This window comes from Danio aesculapii, chromosome 4 (assembly GCF_903798145.1).
Source record: "Danio aesculapii chromosome 4, fDanAes4.1, whole genome shotgun sequence".
Classification (NCBI taxonomy): Eukaryota; Metazoa; Chordata; class Actinopteri; order Cypriniformes; family Danionidae; genus Danio; species Danio aesculapii.
In genome coordinates, this window is record NC_079438.1 from 39569819 (window position 1) to 39594440 (window position 24622).

Consider the following 24622-nt stretch of genomic DNA (forward strand, 5'->3'; position numbering starts at 1 on the left):
TCAATCATTTTTAGTGATGCTATATATATCGCCCATACATAACCAATGTTGGCAACATTTTAGCTGATTGCACAGTAGTTTTAAGACTTTGAAAGGTTTTGAACCACTTCAAATGTTGACTACTATAGTTCAGTTTGTCAGTATTCCCTAATGCAACCACACATGATCATTTCGTTCATCGAATATTTCAATTGTTTTTCATTTATAACTGACTGATGATTGTACAAGTCTTGTTTGGTCCAGTTAGCATTGCAAAATGAAGCTTTTTTTCTTACTGATTTCACTATTCAACAGCTGTCTATTGGACGTAAAGAGGTGAAAATATTGATTTGATTCATTGAGTAAGACTATCACGGTCTTTTGTTTCCTAATTTTGAATGTTTAATCAGTGATATACAGTATGATGACTAGAACCACAGTAAGTACGTTGACACCTCATCACACAGCTTAAATGTCAACCAAAATCAGCCTACTTGTTCTAAACAAAGCACATTTCTGCAATTGTGCATGTAACATGCTTGCTGCCAGTCATGATCGACTAGCAAAGCCCTGAATGCGCGCTCTTACCTACACTTGCACGCAAAACACACACTCTAATGCAAGACTGCACGGCCTCCCTCTGCTTTTCTTGCTCGGGGGAAAGGAATTGCCGTGGATATTTATAGTCTGGCTGAAAATGGGTTGTCCTCTTTCACCGTCAGGGGTTTCTGTCTGTATTATATTCCATCGGCACAGTTCTTTAGCCCTCCCGAAAGCTCCTCCATCAGAAGAGATGTCTTGGCGTATTAAATGCAACGTCTCACTCTTAGAAATGGGTGGTCGATACGGTTTTATTTTGTACCAAATATCAGACCACGTGGGTGAAGATGCTGTGGTTTTAAGTGAGTTCTTTGCAGCGCAGATAAACACTCGCTGGAATCAGAGCGTGAGGATTTAAAATCGCTGAGATTTGAGCTTTTTTAAGTCGATATGCTTATATTCGCCGTAAGAGTTGGTCCTCGGGGTTAACCGTCCAGTCTCTCCTACTAGCTATGCCTCATCTTAGCTTTGTTGTTAGCAGGTTTTTCTAGTAGATTTCTGCTATTGTTTGATTTTCAGTCAAGCTTCAAACGCTGTAGGCTGGAATGAGTCAATCTAGTCGTTTAATCTGCCTCATGCTTTGTGAAACATAAAAGGAGATATTTTGATAAATGTACTGGCTGCTTTTCTTCCTCCATGCACATGAAGTGAATGGGTTGTGGGGCCTGAGTAAGGGTGGGATTGTTTACAAAATTGTGGTTTGGTTTGCAAAAAAATTCCCTATCTGCCTAAGTGTGACGTTACACAAATCGGCTTCTGGCTTCAATCGCTCTATCAAATTGTGTGGGGAGATTCAACAAATGATAATAATAAACATTTACAAAGCGATGTAATGCTCTCAAATCATGATCACAATATGTATATATATATATATATATATATCCATGCCTAATATCCGATGGCCAGAAAGTGATTAATTTTTTATAAATTGTTAAAATATTGGTGTACAGCTATTAAGAGAAATGGCCCTCTTGCTCTTAGTATCTTACTAAGGTGCTTAGATGAGATTAAAATCTGTCAATTTTATAATTTTTACAATTATATAATAAGACATTGTTTTCAGCCCTACTGATAACATTCAGGCCACATGCCTAGATCTGGGCTGCTTATCTACCTTTAGATCCCCTGTGGGTGTGTGAAATCTGGGTGTCATTCTGGAGTCATTGAAACTAGACAAACAAATCAGTTCGGTTACTGTCTCAAGTCCGCTTGCTATCTAAAGTCAAACATTTCTTAAATCCCACCACACTAGAGATGGCTGTCCACGTGTTTATTACGTCACAGTGAGACTGCTGCAATTCACTTTACTCTGGCATTTTTACACCTTCAATTAGTCCAAAATGCTGCTGCTAGATTTATTTGTAATATTAGGAAACATGACCACATTACCCCTCTTCTAAGGGGCCTCCATTGGCTGCCCATCCAATTCAGAATTGATTTTAAAGTGCTTTTACTGGTATTTAAATCCCTTCATTTAGCCCCAACCTATCTCTCAGAGCTGTTCCATTTTACACTCCTGTAAGATCTTTTGGATCAAGTGATCTTTTAATTCCTCAGTCCAGACTGAAACGTAGAGGGGACAGAGCTTTTTCTGTGGCAGGTCCTCTGTTGTGGAACACTTTGCCCCTTGAGATTAGAATGGCTCCATCACTATATTTTCATTCACTCCTAAAAACGTTACTATTTTTAATATTATTTTAATAGTTCTTTCTACTGCTTCATTTTTAAACTTATTCAGTCGTTTCTTTTGGCTTTTTATGTTTTTATATTCTGTCTTTTTATTTTACTTTGACTCATGTCACTGTAAAACCTGATTAGTTAAGGTAACCCAAACCATTTGAGGAAACCGATTGCAACAAACTATTTAAGTTCAAAAACTAAACCTAATGAGTACTGTGAACTTAATCCATTTGAGTAATTGAAGCAATTTGAGCCCAGTAAAACCCAATAAATGAAGAGAACCCAAACGAACTGAGTACTGTAAAACCCAATAATTAAGGCAAATCAAACCGTTTGAGTAAACGGTTGCAACAAACCATTTGAGTTAAACTAATATGGATGACTACTGTGAACTTACTCCATTCAATATGAAGTAATGAGGTATTTAATTAACTCATTACCTTCAACACTGAGTTCAAAACTCTTTTCAAATGAGTAGAATTAACTTTGTCAATTTTAAGTTAACTACAATCATTTAATTTAATAAAGTTGACTGAGTTTTACAGTGCACAGCACTTTGGTCAGTCTTGTGACTGTTTTTAAATGTGCTTTATAAATAAATGAACTTCAACTTCCAACAGTTGAAAGTGAATGTGTACTGTACTGAACCATACCGCTCAGTATAAACTAGCCATTAGAATGAATGGCTCTGAATGTGGCTTTGTGTTAACTCATATTGTCATGGCCTCAGCTGCCACATGGAAAGCTGGAACATTGAGCATACTGAGAATCAGCGTTTTTTTTTTTTAGGCATTTCTCCTGAAAAAATAACAACCTTTTTTTCCTTTCTTATGAAAAATGTAAATGAGCCTCTATTCCAAGAATATCAGTGCGTGTGGCAGTGAGCGTCTCGTATAGCTTGTGTATTCACATGCTTGGCACACCAAGACATCCAGACAATGAAACATGTCATCCACCAATCCTGACACATTAGCATGGAAGAGAAAGGATATTAGGTTTTAAGAGAATGGTAAAATTGGAAAGAGATGGTGAAGGGGTAGGCAGGAAGCTCATTTTGGAAGGAAGTCATATGAGACTCTGAGGAAGTGATTAAATGTTGTGCCTGTTTGGGACGAAAGGCTATTTCTCATTTGTTATGCGATATTGACTTTTCCCTGTCTCTTTCTTTTGTCTTTTGGCTCTACAGGAGAAGAACAAGGACAAAGACAAGCGTTTCCGTCCACTCTATGACATTCCTTACATGTTTGAGGCACGCGAATTCTTGAGAAAGAAGCTCATTGGCAAGAAGGTGAGAGATTCTGCAAATATTATGCATTTATAATCATTTATGTATAAACATGTTCTTGTTTTTCTGTCTTTTGTATATGTATGCAGAGTTGTTTTCTTTCTCTTAGTTTCAGTGTTCTGTGTTACTGAGTTACTGTGCACATTGACCATACAGACCTTGAGCAGAGTCTCTTTTTTTCTTTTTTGGAGGAAATACAAAGAAAAAGCAAAGCGCAGTGCTTTGGCTTGAGAAATGTTGATGTTTACACAAATATTATCTCCAGGGTTGGAGTCATGAAATGTAACTGCGTAGAATCATAGGTCCCCACCAATGTCAAGAGCAAATCTACGCCCTTGCTTAAGCCCTCTCTTTCTCTAATGTTGTTACAAACTATAACCTATTAATATTATGTTATAATCATATGTTTCTTACAACTAACTACAAATCCTTTTAAATTTCAAAATATTCTGAAAGTTTAGTTATACATAAAGCTATAAATATAAAAAAACCTGGCATAATAGTGTCATTTTCATATCAACGATATTTATTTAATACCTAAATGATTTTGCATTAATTGCATTAGGGCTGCACAATATGTTGTTTCAGCATCGATATCGCAATGTGCATATCCGCAATAGTCATATCCCAGTAAGTGCAATGCTGGGTTTATATGTTGGGATTATACTTGAGCAGGAGCCACAGATCAGAACACACAAGATTTTTGGAGTCACCGAAGAGTTCAACCATAATGTGTCACGTTTCCGGAAAGGACAAGGACTCAAATGCAGAACTAAAATGGGTTTTTATTCATTCTAAAAATAAAACAAAAGGTAACAAAAACCACCCCTAGAGGGAAAACATTAACAAACAGGCAAACAAATTTCACTGGAAAGGCTGGTAGGAATCAGGGTTGGATGGGACAAGACTCGACTCAACTGGATGATGACAAATGAAGAACTGGCACATGACAGCAGACAAGAGGGAGGTTTAAGCAGAACGAATTATCAAACAAACATGTGAACTGAATAAACTAATGGGTTAACAAGGAGGGTCGGATTAGACAATAGACAGAAGGGCACACAACACAGACAATGCAAGCCATGTGCTCAAGAGAAAACACGACTAGAACATGCAGCCAAGTTTGTAACTTACCGTGCACTTACACATGCATTGTGCATGTTCCGTCCCAGCGCCAACCGAAACCAAGTAGACTGATATGCTGAGAATGAAACTGCATGCTGCAGACAAAACAAACACGTGCACGGCCCGAGCGCAGCCAAGACAGCACTCATACATTGACAAAGACCGGCAATGACAGAAAATATGAGTGCTCGAGCAGAGCACAACATATAAGACATGACAGGACTAGTGTCTGGACTCCGCCACCAAAACAAGAATTAACAACATAGAATCCTGAGACAATGGAGTGAAAGTTTATCATTTAAAGATGTTTTTAAGGCCTGTGACTGTGTAAGCAGAGACTTTGAAGTATTCAGGCACACAAAATTGTACTGTTTGTAACTAATAAAGATGTATTTATCGAATTATTTATACATTGAAGACTATACAGCGTTTGATTGTATAAATAACTACATCTTGTACTGTCAGTGTTACATTGTTTGTACATTTGATTATTGTGTACCTGAATAATGGGAAATTTCACTTAGCCTCCCAATAATCTTCCAGAACAATCCTACAGTGTAAATTATTATTTTTTTCCCCAAAAGAGCTATTCAAGCTATCAGGTGAAATTGTATTCATATCGTCTGTATATATATCACAGCAAAACAAAATATTGCAATGTCCAATTTTTCCAATATTGTGCAGCCCTAAATTGTATCAAACATTGCTTTGGGATACACATTACAATTTCAAATGATTAAAACCATGACTTTAAATATTTACAGATAAATATAGTACATTATTTTCATTTATACATTTTAAATGAACTAAACTATTGTATGTTTATAGATTGACGATTTATAGATTGAAGTTATATTGATGTGCTCTAAATAACTTATGATGAATTGCTCACAAAGAGAGCAGGAATATGTTTGAAGAAAGAATGTGGGTTGATTTCAAATATTTTTTTAGAGGTTCATGTAAAATATGAAGTGTTTCCATCACTTGTCACTTCCATCACATGCTGTTGCAGTTTTAATTGGGGCAGCAGGGTATAAACCAGTGTGGAATGTTATGGAAATGGTCATATTGGGACTCGTTAAAGTATAATGGACACTTTTTTTGTATAGCTCCACTTTTATTGTCTGTTCAAGCCTTTTCTCACCCAAACAATTCAGTGTTTATGTGCAGAATAATGAAATGCCAGCTTGCAAGGCCCATTTGATTTAACACCAAAGAAATATGACAGCACTTTTCCTCACACACAGACATTTCTCATAAAGATCACCAGACGTGTGGATTACCAACGCAGCTTTATATTATCCTTGTATGAACGTAAGCCGGCTCCTGGAAACCAATATTTATTGCATCTTCATTTTCCAGAAGTCTGGTTCACTGACCTGGAATCATCTGAATATTTTGACACTAGAGATTGGAAATGGAAAGATGCGTTTTTAGCATTTCCTCTATGCACTCGGCGGTAGTCAACAGATAACTGGATTTATACAACGCTCTGCGTGATAAGATGTCTGTTTGCATATTAATGCAAACAGTGTGGGAATGTTTGAATTCATTCCGAAGTTATCCAGTTCAAGAAGATTGGAGTGCGACAATCAGCTTGAGGGTCCAATTTTAGCTCATTAAGTGTCACAGAAGTGCTTGGAACTTAAATTAGTAGTATTTGGAATTAATCATCTTCAATCTTCAGAGTCAAAAGTGGCATCTTAATATTCCTCTAACTGTTCTGGGTTTTTGGAAGAAACCGCACAAACCAGATATTCAATAATGTGATGGAACAAATGTAGATGTTTCATCAGTGTTTATTGAAATGCGTATTGATTGTGAATACTGCACTACTGCCATGAATTTTGATTGCACTTTTGAGTGAAATGCACGCAGCCATTAATAGGCTGTTGTTGCTTTGCTTTAGTTGTTGCTAGGACACGATATGGTGTGAAAATGAGGCCTTACACAAAGGCACATTTTAGCATATCCCCTGCTACCCTGGCAACAACTGTTAACAATTCAAGTTCCAACTGTTTACAGGAGAATCTGATCGATCTGTAGTTAAAGAATGTTTTAATAATATGAAACGGCCGTCATTACAGACTGATTGCTTTGTTGCTGGAAAAGTACAAATCTAATTGCTCATATCTGCCAGATCAGGGCAGAAGGGATGATTTTATGCCCAGATCCTTCTTTTGGCATTTAAAATGCCATTCGTTCTCTACAAGCATCATCCAAGCTGGTCACAAGGGGTAAGTAGTACCTGGATTTTGTTTCCAGACTTTTAGTTTGAGAGCTTTTGGCTGATTCTGATTCATCCGTCTTCTGCCACTCCAGCATGGCAGTAAAAGAGGTCTTGGAAGAGGTCGTAGGTAAACTCTTTTAGATCAGTGTGTGCGTGTGATCAATATCAGAGTTCAACGACACAATCAGTAAGAGAAGATGAAAGGAAATGAGGTAGAGATGCTCCTCCAAGCCCCAGTGAGTTGCTGCTCTGGAACGGGAAAGATCTTGAGTGTGGTGTATTTCAGGTTGTATTCTCCTTTTATAAGGATGGAGAGAATGAGTGGCATGAAATAGAAGCTCAGCTACTTGTCACACTGCAGACGTTTTAATAAAGCTCCCAATAAAAAAACTCCCATTGGAACAAATTGAAAAAAAAAAGTAGATACATGGCTTTAGCTTGAAACATTAAGCTGATTCTAATGGATTTCTTGAGGTTGTGTCCATCTTCTGTCACTCTAATGTGGGTGTAGTCCTTGAAGAGGTCGAAGGTGAACTATTTTATGTTTCTGCTAGTGTATGAACCAAACTAGATGGTTAACCACAACACGGCCTAAAATATGACCAGAGAATTAAGCACTTCTGCACCAGAGGACCCTTTTTTCACAGTTCTTAGAACTGTTAGGAAAAAATACCTTTATTTTTGTTATGTTTGCACCACAGGTACAGGCACAATTTGACTTCTATAGGACCAGCATTTGGAAGAATAAATTCTGCTTCAGAGCAGAGTCTAATCCAGCACGATAGGAAATAATAGTGACTTAGGTGCTGTTTGCACCAATGTGATTTTCGCGTCATTTGCTACGCTAATGCCTGGCATCAGCGAAAACAGTGTTTTGAGAAAGCCAAAGAACCCTTTTTGTGGAAACACTGGTGTCCTGTTTCCGTATAGATCGTCTGAATGTAACTTTTTAAAAAGGAGCCATGGCTATTCACCATTTTCTTTCTATTGTTGTTTTAAGTGCGCACAAGTGTTTTTGTAGATTGATAATATTCCGATTTAACCAGTGAAGCTAATATGGTGTGTTTTGAAGATGTTTTTGGTGCCTTTCTGATCTTTGAACAAATTGGGAACCTAGCTGACTTTAGAGGATGCGGAAGCTCTCCGATTTCATTTAAAGTATCTGATCGGTACTTCCGAAGATGAACGAAGGTCTCGGGTTTGGAACATCATGAGGGATAAGTAATTAATAACAGATTTTTTTTCTTTTTGGGTGAACCTAACAATTTAAGTGCCTCATCAGCAGATTTAAATGGACTGGATTCCTTAAAGCAAGGAAAACTAAAAATACCAATACATAAACTGTAAACAAAGCAGTGCTTGCATACCGTTGCATCACCATCTTCTTTACATGCACTCTTTATGGAAGCATTTGCACATTGGGATGCTTGGGTAAGGTGACATAACATTAGAACAGCCTTCTGCTTCTACCGTCTTGTCGACTTTGATTGCTTTCGACTCGTTTCCATTATTCTTGATTCTTCTTTTGCTAAGCTGACCGGCAAAGCTGATCTCTCTCACTGAAAAAGATCGTCAATGGCTTGATTGTTGATCGCAGTCCTGTCGCATCTCAACTAAGAGGTCCTTCAAGAGGTTGAAGGTCGACTCTTATGCATCTGCGAGTGTACGATCAATATGAAAGTTCAACGATGTAATCACCGAGAGAAGATGTAAGGTAATGAAGCAGAGAAACTGCTCAGCGAATGGACGCTCTGAAACAGCAAAACCCTGGAGCATGGCGTCCATTTCAGATCGTGTTCTCTTCTTTTGAAAGCATGGGAGAGAATGAATACCGTTCACCAGCACTGGGTAATGGAGGAAAATCTGCGGAGAAGTGCGTTTTCTTCTCTCTGTATTGAAACAGAACTTCCCGGTGACATAATCCAAAGCTAGATTTGGCTAACTTTCTAAGTAGCGCCTCTGTAGAGGGTCTCTGCCTCAGCGAAAAAGTCAAATGAAAATGTTGCATTAATCCACTTATCAGGAAAGAGCACGTTTGGATAATCCTGCCCGCTCAAAGTGCCTCCTGTTATGTGGGTGTGAGCATTTGTGTGTGTGTGAGGTGTGAAAAAGAAGCAGTGACTGAGTGGAATGTCAGTGTCAAGCATTTGATGTCTGTGTTTATGCGCGTATATTCAATAAGTGTTGTTTTGTTTTGTTAGTTTTTTTGATCTGTATCTGAGAGTGGACATGCTGAGTTTACTTGTCGCTCTTCTGCATGCAGATGCAGTCGCGGCAGAGCTGTGCAGACTTCATTCATATTTTCTTCCCGCTTCTGCTTTAGAGGGAATTACAGTGGCGTATGAGACTAGCAGCTCACTTTTAATCCATGAAATATGTATTACAGAGTTTCCTGACTACACCTTCCGTCACCGCATTAGACTCTACTCACAGGGACTTAAGCTTGCAGAGAGCAGGTTTGGCTGTGCTCGTCTCAGAGATACACATGTACGCTTAGGATGCTTTCACACTGGTGCATTTAGAGTGGACCCGTGTCTGGGTGTGATCTAAGTTGGGTTGGTGTAAAAGCTTCTCCTTTTTTTGGTGTTCATGAGTCCTCATAAGGCGGTTCATTTTGCTGTGGCGACCCCGGATAAATCTGAAGCTAAGCTGGAGGAAAGTCCGTATGTAACTAGTGGCCCGTTTCCTGAGTGGTTCGGTATGCTTTTATGGCCGTTTCCACTGTCAAAGGGTACCTGAATGCGAACCGTACCGTACCACTTTTTGGTCACCCTTTGCAAAGGGTACCAAGGGTACCAAAAGGCGGAGCTAGACACGCAGCTAAATGCTATTGGTTTTAAGAGATATGTCATTAGCTCACACAACAAGCAAGTATGAAAACAAAGAAACCGCCATGTTTTAAATACACAGCCAAGAGATTACACCGTAATAATATATACATATAATAACGAGCCATGGTCGACTCAAGCTTACACAAACCTTGTCGTCATCTTGATAAACAGTCACAAAGCCAAGAAGAGCAGATACTACCCTGTGCCCTGAAGTTTTTTTTACAAGACAGTCTAAAGCGTGAGCGGTTTTGCTTTCTTGCTTGCGCTCGCATGCATGTCTATATTTGAAATAACAAACTTCTGGAGCTGATGATAATAACGTGCGCTTGATTATTGATGTACTTTTGAAAACCCGCTTTTTAAAATCTTTTCAGAAACTGACAAATGCGTGAATGACACGCAAAAAAAACAAAGGAGAAGCCGGGGAAAAAAGGAGCAAATTAAACAAACTGCCATGTTTAACTATTATCATCACCTTTTGGACTATTGTAAACTCTGAATGATGGAATTACTCTCTAACAAGAGGTTACATGCGCTGCTGAAGATTAAAGATAGAGATGAGAGGTTTGCACTGACTGTGGGCTATATTAGGTGTTGTTTTTAACCCCAAATAAAGACTAAATGTATACTGTGCGTAGTTTTTCTGTAATTGGTAACATGTTGGAGACTGTAAGGGTCTGTATGTGTTCATATATGCTGCATTTATTTATTTATTAATTTTATGTAATTGCAGACATTACATTTCGCCATTGATCTGCAGTTATAATCAAATGTTCATAGAAAGGTTAGTAATAAACAATTATACAGAAGTATTTGTGTGTATAAAGCATCTGTTTTGTGGGAAGTGCTTCTCATATGGAACGACCCGTACAGCTTTACTGTAGACATTTTCTCGAGCAAAAATGACGTTGACTGAAACTTTGTCGTACACCATGCCCACCAAAAGAGTACCATTGGTACCTTTTTAGCAGTGGAAACGCAAGCCTGATAAAGGTGACCCGTACCGTATACCACTCAGTGGAAACGGGCCATATGTAGTTATCAATATTTGTTATTGTGATATACTGCATTGTATGAATTTTGCATCTTTATATGCTTGGTCACATGCCAGATCGTTTTCAGATGAACTGCAGTTCAATCACATTCTTTGTTTCTGTTAATGCAATCTTAGGAGACAAACATGTATGTTTTTATGATGGGATGATTAGATTTAGTGATCCAAAAAGCTGTCATTTAATTAAGCGGTTGTCAATATTTGCTATTTTGATTGATTGCATTCTGTCATAATTTTGCATCTTTACATGCTTGGACACATGCCAACTCATTTTTTCAGATAAACTGCAGTTCATATTCTTTACATTTCTGTTAATACAGTCTTAGGAGACAAACTTGCATGTTTTATGTTTTGATTAAATTTGGTGATCCAAAAAGCTGGTTAACTCGTACTGATAAAATCAGGAACGGTGAAGCTGGCATCTTATCTTTCTGACTCATCTAGTTACCCTCAGCGGTACTCATGTCGATGATTCAACCATTCCACCATTTGGACCCAAAAGTACAGCGTGTAAACAGTCCAGCAGGGGAGGGGGTGGAATCCATCTCCACTCTGGACAAAGCAGTCAAAACAAGTGGGAAAGCATCCTTACTGCACAACGTGCACCAGTCTCTTTGTATTTTCCTGAGACATTTCAGCGGATCTGTCTCCGTCTTGATGGATGCTTCACCATTAGCACCATTTCTGTCTTCCTGCTGGTTCTCTCTGGGCTTCTCAAAAAAGCCCTCTGCTGTTGTCCTTCAGTCAGATCTTCCTATTCAAACACGACTCTAAAAGCCCATTTAATCTGTCGTCTGCTTCCCAAATGAGCCCTTTCTTTCTTTTCTTGCGTTCATTCATTTTCTCTTTCTTCATAAGCACATTTGCTCCTCTGAACGAGTGGGAATCATTGGCTCTTTTTGTTTCTTAAGAAGGGCATGTTGTCGTTCAACCAAGCTCATTACTCCTGCCCAATGGTGCAGAGCTGTCTCTGCTTTTCAGAGAGGGAACTGAAGAGAGAGCAGAAGAAGAGGGAATGAAAATGCAATCATTTTGTGGTTTATTTGTTGATGAAGCACTAAACTCCAGGGGGAAGAAAATGAGTGTCCACAGGATTCCCCCCACCTAATGAACTTCCATTATGTCCGTTAGACTGAGTTACATTGTCATTTTGTGGCAAATGAATTGGAGGATAAATGGATTGAATTCTAGAAGTAGAGACGTACTACATTAGGAATTTAATCATGCCAACTTTCTTACCTTTTGCCACGTGCTGTAAGAATTCTGCCTTATTTTAACTTTTTTTTCCGCTAATAATCGAAATTGGTAAACAACAGAAGTGTAACTTTGGAATGAATGGCTGATATTGCATGTTAGAACAAGAATGACCTCAGGATTAGGGTGGGTCAGGATATTTTTGCTTGTGAAGAGTTTGGTCAAAAGCCAAAAAAAATGGGTTTTGACTATAGACCCTAAAAGACAAGTACGTAGTATCCATGATGTCTCCTGTAGGTTTTTGAAGAGCACGAATAAAGCTACAAGTAGTCGTGGTCAACTGTCACCATTTTGTTCGTGCCTAATTGCGCCAACCAGGGGTTACCAAAAAAAAAATAGGTGGAGCGTGAGCGAAGCTACAGATACCTGCTAGCATTTTGCTTAGATGGGCTTTTCTTTGGGAGAAATGCTTAATACTTCATTATCTGCAATTCCAAAAGGCAATTGACTGTGCAAATCCACATAAAACAAGACAAAAATGCAATGTATATGCTGAGTTCAGCAGCTGGAATCAGCTGAGGTGACTGCGACCAGCGGGACCAAGCTGTTTCTCAAGTGACCACGCCCTTAATTATGCAGAATTAATATAACTTAATAAAAACAAAACAGATGAGTTATAAAAAAAATTCACCCTCCCTCACATTTTTCATGAAAGGTAATATTAGCTATATACACCAAAATAATTTTTTGCACCAGGCTGTAAACACCTTTTTTTTTCTGCTGTAAAGTTGGCCATTTTAACATTGGGCTCAATAGAAATGTGCTCTATTTTGGGGCCAGGCCTAGTAGAGTTTCGATGAATTAAAGTCAGATCTTATAAGCAAAAATGTTTTTGATAACATGACCCAGGGGCGTCGCTAGACCCAATTCACTGGGGCACGTGCCCCAGTGATAATCTCCAGTGCCCCAGTAAATGCATTGAGATATGATTTACTTCATATGTGTTATTTACTTCATATGTGTCATTACATTCATAAGTGTATTTATTAAGGGTGGTAATTCCGAAATAAAGACGTTATTCTCTATGTGCAACTGAACCAACGCTGGAGAAAGCAATGTAATCAAAAAGCAAACTGACGCATCTCCGCGTGTGCGCAGAGAACACGCGCGCCTCGCGCACGCGCTGCTCTTCTTCTGAGAGTCCCGGTAGTTAACATGCGCGCCAAAAAAGACGGCTGCTTGTTACGCGCCGCTCATGCGGTGGAAAACCAGCGTAACAGCCTTTTTTGTTTTGCAAGTGGACAAAACTAAAGTTTAAACAACATGATGGTGATCTTACTAAGCATGCCTCCTGATAGATTTTTTTTGTATGAAGCAAAAAGGAGAGAATGAGGAGTCGGGGAGGTAAGACTTAATAAACCTATATCTGCCATGTGTCAAGTCTACAACAGATAATCCTATAACACATATTTTTTTTGTATTTTATTGAATTGTCTATAGAATTTCATTCAAATTAAATATTTATGCAAAAGTAATTTCTTAAATGATCTTAGCATATCACTCCAGTTGTCTTAACATTGTTTTCCAGTTACATTTCAGATTATTTTGAAGAATAATTGTATAATAATAAGAATACTTTTATTTATAATATAATATACATATGTATATTATTTTATAAATAAAAGTATTCTTATTATTATACAATTATTCTTCAAATAATAGTGAATAATAGTGTATTTATATATATATATATATATATATATATATATATATATATATATATATATATATATATATATATATATATATATATATATATATATATATATATATATATATATATAGTGTATTTTTATATATATATATATATAGAGAGAGATTTTTTTTTTTTTTGAGGGGTGGGGGGGAGTGGGGGGTGGGTTGGATGGGGGAAGGGGGTACGTGCCCCAGTAGAGCTTTAATGTCTAGCAACGCCCCTGACATGACCCATCCTAACCCTGAAGTCATTCTTGTTCTAACATGCAAATATTGGCTTTATAGGCAATAGCATTGCAAGGTTATGACCTCATGACTTAGAGTTTGATTTAATGGTAAGAATAGAAGTCACAAGTCTACTATAGATCATTAAATTGCCACGTTCAATAGTCCTCTCTGTAAAAAGTGATTAGTTGACTTTAAAAAAAAGATGAATAAGTCTGTTGCCTTAACATTTTTATGGAAATAATGAATTATATAATACATTGTTAAATTAACTATGTATTATAGTCTAAATTGACTGTTACAAGTTACAACGTGTCAACCTGTCACTTTTAAGGCCATGGTTTAATCATTATTATTAAAGCAACCAATCAATTTTCACTTTATTCTCCCAAATTCCCCATTGCTTCACAAATACTTAAAAATTTGTTCTGAACATATGGTTCATTCTCATCACCCTCTGGATTGGAACATCCAGATCAGAGTGGAATTGTTTTGCCACATAACCACAAATTTACACACGCATGCAATAATGCATAATAATTCTACATTCTGGAACAGAACGCAATCAATCCACACACTCCCAGAGGAGCATGGGAGTGGTAGTCAGTCAGGTGAAGTCTTCGTCCTTGAGTTGTTATTGGTGCCATCCCGATTAATGACTGATCTTCCCCCCCTGCGTGTCAAGACAGATGGGAGATCCGGCTTACTATTTCAGATTAGCTTCCAACCCTCTGTTTGCGCAGGACTGATTGAACGGAATTGGCCGGATCACAAGCTCCTATCTCTGAATATCTCAATGCGCCGCCTTTATTTGCTCAAAGCTAACAAGAAGACACCAAATGCAATGCCCCCTCCGGGATGATCCGATGACCTCAGCGAGAGCTTGACACAAATGGAGTCGATTTCTTAACCTGGAGCAGTTTGGTGTGAAACATTCCAGTTTTGTTATCCCCTTCCCTTTTTTACACCAATAGGAGTCAGCTCAAGTTACGACAAATTTAATTCAATAATTTGAATTCGAAAGCTGCTTTAAGAACTCTTAAAGCAACACTACGCTTGTTTTGTAAAATGGTCTCATTTTACAAACTTCCCAAGTGGCTTTTGAGGTCTGGCAGTAGTACTTTTAGCTTAGCTTACCATATATCATTGAATCAGATAAGACCAGGGGTGCCCAAACTTAGTCCTGGAGGGCCGGTGTCCTGCATAGTTTAGTTCCAACTTCCTTCAACACACCTGCTTGGGAGTTTTGAGTATGCCTAGAAAGCTTGATTAGCTGGTTCAAGTGTGTTTAATTGGGGTTGGAACTAAAATTATACAAGGCTGCGTCCAAAACCGCCTACAACTCAGTAAGGTTCTGCATTTGAATTTAAAAGTACTACTCAGCCATTAGAAAAGTGCGTTCTATACAGTATGAATATGAGCAGTATGAATGGAACTCGGACATGCTACATCCACCATTGTCATCATGTGAACTACTCGCGTGACTTGTCGCTTCACTCCCATTCATGAATTCTCTCGCGGGGTATCATGGGATAGTGTAGCATCCATACGATGTGCACCTCAGAATCTCGCCAGAAGTAGTTGGTCATCCGGGTTCTTCTCACATACCGTTTTTTCAATTCTATGAATTCGGACCTACTACTATTCCTCGTACCAGGAGGAAGTATGCGATTTCGGACGCAGCCAAAGACATTGGCCCTCCATTAGACCATTAGCATCTTGCTCTAAAATGACCAAAGACCAATTCCTATTTAAAGCTTGACCCTTCTGTAATTACATTGTGTACAAAGACTGGCGGAAAATGAAAGTTTCTATTTTATAGGTCGGTATAGTTAGGAACTATACTAATATTCTGACATAATGGTCAAGGAACTTTGCTATACCATGGCTGCAACAGACTCAATGATATTTCACCGCATCTGAAAACGAACTTGCCTCAATATAACCAGCGTCACCACCTGCTTGCACAAGGAGCGTGCCTACCTTACAACCATGTACTTAGGTCCAGATCATGAACGATATCTAATTGAACCAGAATACACAAGTAAATTCAGTTCAATTTTCAGGTGCTGCAAAATAGCATTGCACCCGCTGCAGCAGCAGCGTTCCTTATATCGTAACGGTAAGTTATTATGCCATTTTATTATTTAATTTTCTATTGGTCTTATTACACGATGTAATAACTACAGAACAGTCCAGCTTTAATGCTGATGGTGTAATCTGATTCAATGATCTATGCTAAGCTAAAACTGCTCATTCAGACCCGAATATCGGCTGAAATGGCCAAATTCAGTTATTTAACTCTAGCTGAGCCTATATTCAAAAAGTGGAGTCTTCCTTTGTCACATCACACATTAAAGCAACTATTTTATCATGGTGTTCTCAGTACAATCTCTGCACTTTCTCCATCCCAGATATCAATCTTTTAGTGATCTATAAAAGATGAGTCGCAGTCTGTCCATCTGAGATTAGACTTGGATATAAACATTACGATCATGATTTTTCAACAGTACACTGTGAGCTTATTTTGGTACCATTTGTTGTTCGCATTTGGCATCTGATAGAGCATTTGGACCCAGAAACTGCGACGCGTGACGTTAAACCTACCAAGCGGATAGTTACCACTGCCCGCCTCTTCCTAGCTTGGTGATAAACAGTTTCCATGTTTGGTCCGGCTTCCTCTGGGGAGATCTATGGTCTAGCCTGACATGATTCACACTGACTCAGGGTGACCTTGGAAAGTAGCCCACAGTCATGCTTGTGTACACACACACGCACGTGCACACACACACACACACATACCAAACCCCTCACTAGATGCCCTAACACAATTTGTCCACCCTGAAAGGCCTGTAATCCATTTTTTCGCCTTTACAGCCAGCTTTTCGCTTGATTTGCAATCCTGTACAAAGATATCAAATTCAGAGTTTGATGTGTTGCTCTTTCTTGGCGTAATTCTGTCATGTTTAATGCGACATCATAAAACAGGGTTACAGTGCAGTTCTCAGTGTCCTCACATGTGGCTTCAGTGGTCAATTTTACTCCATAGCTGCTGAGGCCCTGACAGCCTTTAATAGTGTATATATGTGTGTGTGTGTGTTTAGACCTTGTTTCTTTGCCCTGTACATTGACTTTAAACCAGTTTGCTTTGTATATCTCTGCAGGTTAATGTCACAGTTGATTACATCAGAGCTGCCACCAATGCTATGGAAATGGGCGTCCCGGCTTTCCCAGAGCGCACCTGTGCTACCGTCACCATTGGAGGAATGTAAGTACACTAGCCAGTTATCAAATTACTGTGCTCTTTGACTCATTCAGAACTTTCTTCTCCTACTCAGGTTTTGATTATATTGTCTAATATACACTACCTGACAAAAGTCTTGTCGTCGATCCCAAGTTTAAGAGCAACAAATAATAACTTCTAGTTTATCATTTGGAAAAGTGGCAGAAGGGACTGTAGTTTTTCTGTTGAATCATCTGTTGAACTGTATCCCAATTATGACAAATACTGCAGAAGACCTATTGGAACCTGCAAGAGGCTCACAGAAATCAAAGTTTGGTGAAGAAAAAAAATCATGATTTGGTGTTACATTCAGTATGCGAGAGATCTGCAGAGTGGATGGGAACATCAACAGCCAGAGGTATTAAGACATTTGTGTTGCCCATAACATTATAAACCTCAGGAGAGGGCAAATTCTTCAGCAGGTTAGCACTCCTTTTCATACTTAACCTCCACATCAAAGTTCCTGAAAGCAAAGAAGGTCAAGGTGCTCCAGGATTGGCCAGCCCAGTCACCAGACATGAATATTATTGAGCATGTCCAGGGTAAGATGGAGGCATTGAAGATGAATCTTGATGAACTCTGGGAGTCTTGCAAGAACTCTTTCTTTGCCTTTCAAGGTGACTTTATTAATAAATCCAAGCTCATGGAAGTCATACACAGTATTAATTCTTTTTCCACAGCACCATGACTTTGTTCTATACTATACATTATTTCTGTTAAGTGACAAGACTTTTGTCTAAGCAAAGTCAGACCTTACTGTCCTAATTAAATAATTAAATTAAGACATGATCATATTTTTATTGTGGTAAAATAAGCGTAATCTAGAGGCCTTTGCCTTTCATTTAAGCCACTTTGGATGCTAAATAATTAACTAGAAGTCAAGTTATTATTTGTTATTCCTAAAACTTGGATAGGTGATGACTTTTGTCAGGTAGTGTAGAATTTCAGCAGTCATTCATTATCACATCACAAAATTACTTGAACGATTTGGTGCTCAAACATTGATAAATATATGAATGTGCTCGTGTGTGCCTGTGAATGTAGTTAAACATTTGGTTGAGTAGCCCACATTTTAGTCACAACAAATGAAAGCATTTGTTGTTCTTAACAACTGCCATTTCAAGAATGCGCTAAATTACTTATTAAATTATTGAAATTTGGAAATGGACAAACATTTGACAAAAACAAATACCATGGACACAAGTCTAGTAAATCCAAGTCTTTTTATTCTGAAACTGTTTTAATGTGCAAAAATTACTTTTTGATTTTGAGATTTTGCCATGAACACTCTCAGGATTTAGTTTTGTAATGATCATGTATATGGCAATGTTGATTTATTTGGTTTTGATGGTATAGATCTGTTACACTGCTACTGCTGCTTTAATTATTATGCCAGAGCAAGTACTGAGACCTGCTACTGCTAGTATACAAGCAGACATGCCGTCTGAGAATATAACATGCTGCTGGTGCAAACATAATACATATGTAACCCCCGTAGCAGATCTAAACACGGGTGGAGCTGGGGTGGAGGAGGGTCTTCAAAAACGCACCACAGCTTAAACAGCATAGAATGACACAAAGCTTTTAAACTGATGATAGCAAGCTCAGTAGCTGCCGAGGAGACAGCAACCAATCTCCTGCGCCATATAGTTAGTGACGTAGGAGCAGATTAGGTGACCTATTAACCTGTGCATGCATAGTTTCATGCCAGAAGTTTCACTATGTAATTAACATGACTTAAATGTCACTTTAATGATGAATTGAATGCATCCTTACCGAATTGAAAAAGCTTGAATTTGTACATTTTCATTGTAAATAAACTGTCTTATGGCTCAATTTTGATGGCAATGTAAATGTTTGTTCAAATTCTTAGAATATTAGGTTTTAAGTCATTGATTTGTCAAAGATCTTGATCTCTGTTGAGTCAAAATCCACTGAATCGAGACATTTATTGAACCAATTCAGTTCAGTCCATTCATTAATTATTCAGATTGATTCTCGCTAAATAATTACTTTTAATTTGGTTTTATTCGTCGTGAAGTTACACTTCAAAAAAATTGGGAAAAAATTTTTTTTTCAAAAGAATGTCATAAAAATAAAAACCACACGGAATGCTAAATGCAATTGGCATGTTCCCAGATCCCATCTAACAATCTTCTTACTTTCAGAATCAGGACATGCATATGCTTTATTACCCTTTATGACTCCTCCATGAATTGAAATGATTCTTGTTCACCCATGTGATGTGGATGTGTGATCTTGCAGACTGTCCCTTGTTAGGGTAAGCGAGTCTGGGGTGGTACTGCGCCTCAGGCTGTGATTACCCAACCGTGCCCCAGTGCTTGGCATTAGAGCATTGTGGGTAACAGGTGGTCACATCGCCTGAGGGCTCGGCTGCTTTTGCCGCATCTTGACTCTTCGCTGATTCGGAATCAGCTCTTTCCAGGTTTTTCCCCCATCGTGCCATAAATATTTCAGCAGGCAGAACTGATCGTAGATCTGTAAAAATTTATGACAGCACTGACAGTCTGTCTGCCTGATGCAATAGGTTTTTTTTTCAGTGTTTGATTTTTGGGAGCATGGAGGGGAAGGTCTAACATAGAAAGTATGTTTATCATTGATCGCAATATTTTTGTTTTGTTGCTGTTCGGTTTTTGTTGGTTTGATTGCGGGACCTAAAAAGCCCCTGCTATTAACTTTTCACTTTGTGTTTTTTGGTTTTGAGCCAGTGTTTTTCTGTAATCAAAGCCACATTGAGTGCTAGCACAAACTGTTTACCTTTTTTCTCCCTATGACTCCAAAATTGCACCCAAATAAAAAGCCTTGTTTGCTTTTTTCATTCATGTTTTTGGACTTTTGGTTTTATTAACCAAAGCTTGACACAGAATGATTCTTTTGTGCGTTTACTGTGCTCTGCAATAGGAAGAGTGAGCTCCTCGCCGAAGGCTATATCTGTTGACAAATGGCAATGAGAAATGCATTTGCTGCTTTGCTTGCAGGGCACTGGTCTCGCTTGTTGTCATCAGTTATGGTTCTGTTCTGCAAATTACGCCTTACTCAGTCTTACACAAAGTTAAAGAGTAAAACAATACTCCCAGTGTCTTATTTCTCACCATAGTTGCATGTATTTGATCAAATATTAGTAATGTTGAGAAACTATATGGATTACGTTATATTTAGATATTTAAAATTATTTAATCATATAATGGCATAGTGATTGCCTTAAATAATGATCAGTGATATTTTGATAATTACTTTGTTAAATGTGTCTGTTTGCTATAATTATATTTTTAACAGTTACCTCAATCAATCAGAATACTATACAGTTTTGCCAGTAACAATAAATAACCTAAAATCTCATCTAAATTATACTTTTTTAAAGAGAATATAAATTTGACAGGATTTATACATTTTAAAACTGTAATATTATGACGATGTTGACTAATAAAATGCATAAAATGTATTGGGAATAACACGTCATGATCTGATAACAAAGTAAACATTTTTGCAAACAAATAGTTTATTAAGTAGTCTGATGGAGTATGTATAGAGATATAAATGTTACTAATGGTTGACTAAACATGATGAGCTAAAAGAAAATTTGATAAAGGAGTAATGGTGGGTTCACACCAAACGTGGAGCACCACAAATCTCATAGGATGTTTTTCACCTCTAGTGAATTTTTTTGCTCTAATTCAAAGATACCCAAAGTAGGCAGGAGAGTGAGAATGATGAAGAGAGTTGGGGAGAATGCCTTTAAAAGAGATTGTCATTTCTAATTTGATGTAGCCTTTTTTTGTTTGTTTGTTTATTGCTGAGCTACAAATCTAAATCTAGAAATCTGAGCTACAAAAAATCTAACTGAAATGAAATGTTTCAAAAAAATTTTGTAAATGAGTCTGATTTTTAAAAATGTAAATAATGTCACTCGACGGAAAGAGGACTATGCAGAAGACATCGGTGAGCAAGTCGAGCCAAAAACTAGTGCAACTTCATTCTGTTATAAATTAGATGTTTTAGTTTTTACTGTAAGTTCATTATCAGTTTTTCTTTAAAAATGCTGTATTAGTTAATATAAAGTAGTGTTATCTAGTTATTTTTAAATATTATTCATTAAATTGGGAAATTACTCATGACAGCTATAATTACCTTCAGCCCACTATCCTGAATCAAGTTTGGTTTTTGGTCCTTCATAAGAAAAAGTTTGGGCACCCCGGCTCAAATTGAACTATTTGAACTTGTGCCAGAGATATGATGTGAGGGGAATTTTGTGTGTTCGCGACAAATGCACCGTGCGCTCTTTTGTCATTTGAGCAGGGAATTTTATATTCACACAATTGCATTGACTTTGTAATGTAATTATCACAGGGATACCTTATTTTGACTGTTTTGAACCCAGCATACTGTAAAAAATAGTTTACATTGTGCTTAATAAACCTTTATTTTGATATCACTATAATTCTTTATTATTTTTACAGGATTACAAGAACATATTGAGTTAATCTTTTACATTTACTCATAATTGTGTGCCCTTTGTAAACAAACAATTTTTATTAATTACCAAAAATAAAATACAATCTTACTGCACTCAATGTTGTTTGCTATTTGTTCAAACTAATTTAATATAAGCTGAAACAACGCAATTATTGAGTTTTTTTTAGACAACTTAATTGATTGTTCAATTCACTTACATTTGTAAAAACTAAGTTAACTTAATTCCTTCATGTTGTCTCAATACAAATCAATTGCATTTTTATTGAGTGTGACCCCTGTATACATTATATTTGCATATTATGGTCAGACTGTGGAAACATTCTGTTTTGCTTTGTCTGTAGAAACATCGCCGAGGCGCTGGTCAGCAAAGGCCTTGCCACAGTGATCAGATACCGCCAGGATGACGATCAAAGATCTTCTCATTACGATGAGCTCCTGGCAGCAGAGGCGAGGTAAGTCAAAACTCTGAAATAAAACCGCCAGCAGGCGGACACAGCCATATTCCCGCACACCAAGGAAGAAGCAGACTGTGAAATGGAGCCATTTTGTTGTTCACAGTAAGTCAAAACCTGTCTGGTTAGCTTTCATTTCATGGGGCCCAATATCAGTCCCCAAGCTCATACCTCAAGCACCAGCACTAAAGCACGTCTCTTTTATTCTTTGTCGACGAATATAATTATATAGATTTGCGGCGCTCAGGTTTCAAGGGTGGTTTATTGCACAGAGAGAGATTTGGATCTCCTGACCGGCGATAGATGTGGCGACTCTCGAGAGAAAAGACTTCTTATCTGCCGCTCCTCCTTTTCCATTTCTATTCTTCACTTTCACATTCATACACACACATCTCCGCTGTTTTCTTGTGCTTTGCCTTCACTGGGTTATACTTCCCTGTAGACCTAGCGGAGATTGGAGGTTTGCAGGCCTCAACAATTTTGCTTTGTACATTTATTTTTCTTTTGAACTACAAACAAACCAATTTTTTCCCTACATCTCTTTATTTACTGCTGTCACATTCCACACTAATGGGCACGTTAGGGCAAGGTCATTGTTCTCTCAATCACCATCAATATTCATGACTGTGACATTCCTTCGCATATAGCCTTTCTAACAAAAGCATATCTTGTTCTTTATCTACATTGTAGCTATGTGGCTTAAGTAAGTGCAGAAAATAAATAGGCTAAAGTTTTATGTTTATTTATGGGGGTGTGAACTTACACTGCTCTCACGCTTCGGTTATGATTATCTTGTCATCGATTCGGTTCAATTTGAAATCTCGGTGCATCACGTGCATTGACAATGCTTTCCATACACAATCAGATTTTTTTTCTTCACAACACATGACATTTTTTTTATTAATTTATAAATATATTTATATTTCTTTATTATTTGTAATACAATTTTATGTATGCAAGCTGTCAAAAATATTAACTGTATCTTTATTTTTACCTGCTCAAAGAACTGCTTTTTGAACATATCAGACAAATTCAAATACATGCACAGAGGACAACTTGAGCCTTTTATAGCAAATAAACTAATGTAAATGATATCCCGCTAGCTTTATGTGCTCAGTGGAGCAAGTTCTTACACCTCTATGATTGGTCGTTGTCTTCACCCGCTCAACAGAAAGGGCGGTTGGCTGTAAAACTGTCACAGATGAGCGATGCGGGAACCCGCTTGCGAAAATTACACACTTGTGCCCCGTTTACACTAATACGTCTTCTAAAATGGCAATTTACAATGAGAACTATCCACGTCCACACTGACATTTTCATCTAGCATTTCTGAAAAGATCCCTGTCCACATTATACTGCCAACAACACACATCCACACACTGAGCTTCTGGCAGTCAGCGGGTGCTTTGAGCACAAAACCCCAGAGAGCAGTGCACGTCGGACAGTTTATCAAAGATGTACCGCTGGATCACGTCTCACTATAGTTGTTAAACATCTTATTTAATTTTGTCTCTATCAAAGGACCCTTCGGTCATATGAATCTATCAGGTAACGTGCCACAGCGTCAGTACACTGCTTCAATCTTTCACTTTCACATAAATACATAAATGATCAATTCACCGGCGCCTACGACAATGATGCCATGGTCTAGCGTGATGTTTCACATTAGACATTGTACAATGCCAAATTGGTCAACATCGCCCAACCCTAATATGCACATAATGCGCGGTTATCACAGGTAATCCGTAATAGATGTGGTGGAGAAAATTCGCTTTTTTTTTTGTTTGTTTTTAACTGCTGAGAGGAAAAGTTACCTCATGAACCCGCCAGCGGGTCAAATGTCCAAAGAGAGAGGCAGTGTACTGTACCTTCAGTGTCAGTGAAAGACTGTCCAGCAAACTCACAAGCAGTGAATTGTGCACAATTATCTACTCTCCTCCTTTGCCATTCTACTGCGATATAGCGCGTAGGAGATAAATGACATCAGTACATAATAACCGGTTATGAGCTAATACGGAACCAATATCAGATTGTCCATGTCTGCATCGTGGTGCATCGAAGAAACAATTCATTTTGACACCCCTACTCATTTAATACCACAAGGATTAGCCATAGAATGAAAAGCTCAGGTTTTGACCATAATTGGAACAGTCATATGAATATGAATACAGAATATGAAAACCACATGAAAACCATTGGTGGTTCAGTTGCAAAAATATTAAACAAATTGAGTCGATTCCTTGTTAAATGACAATCTTTTCAAAATGGTGAAAAGGTTTATTTTAGCTAGAAGGAGTGATTGAGCTATCTGTATGCCTCCGGAGTAACCTAGTTTATTCCTCTAGTGTTGTGGATAAAATTTAGGTTAAATTCTAATTATATTGAGCAAAATGAGCTGACAGACATGTTTATATTGTATTTTGAAGCGTTAATGT

At 37.9% G+C, this 24622-nt stretch overlaps 1 protein-coding gene across 1 annotated transcript in view; it reads left to right on the plus strand.

The window, feature by feature from the left end:
• The window catches only part of snd1 (staphylococcal nuclease and tudor domain containing 1), a 303535-nt gene that overhangs the window by 60466 nt on the left and 218447 nt on the right, over positions 1–24622 (plus strand). The window contains 3 exon segments of the mRNA XM_056455628.1: positions 3446–3547; positions 17123–17226; positions 22077–22187. Of these exon segments, the coding sequence (XP_056311603.1) occupies positions 3446–3547; positions 17123–17226; positions 22077–22187 (317 nt within the window).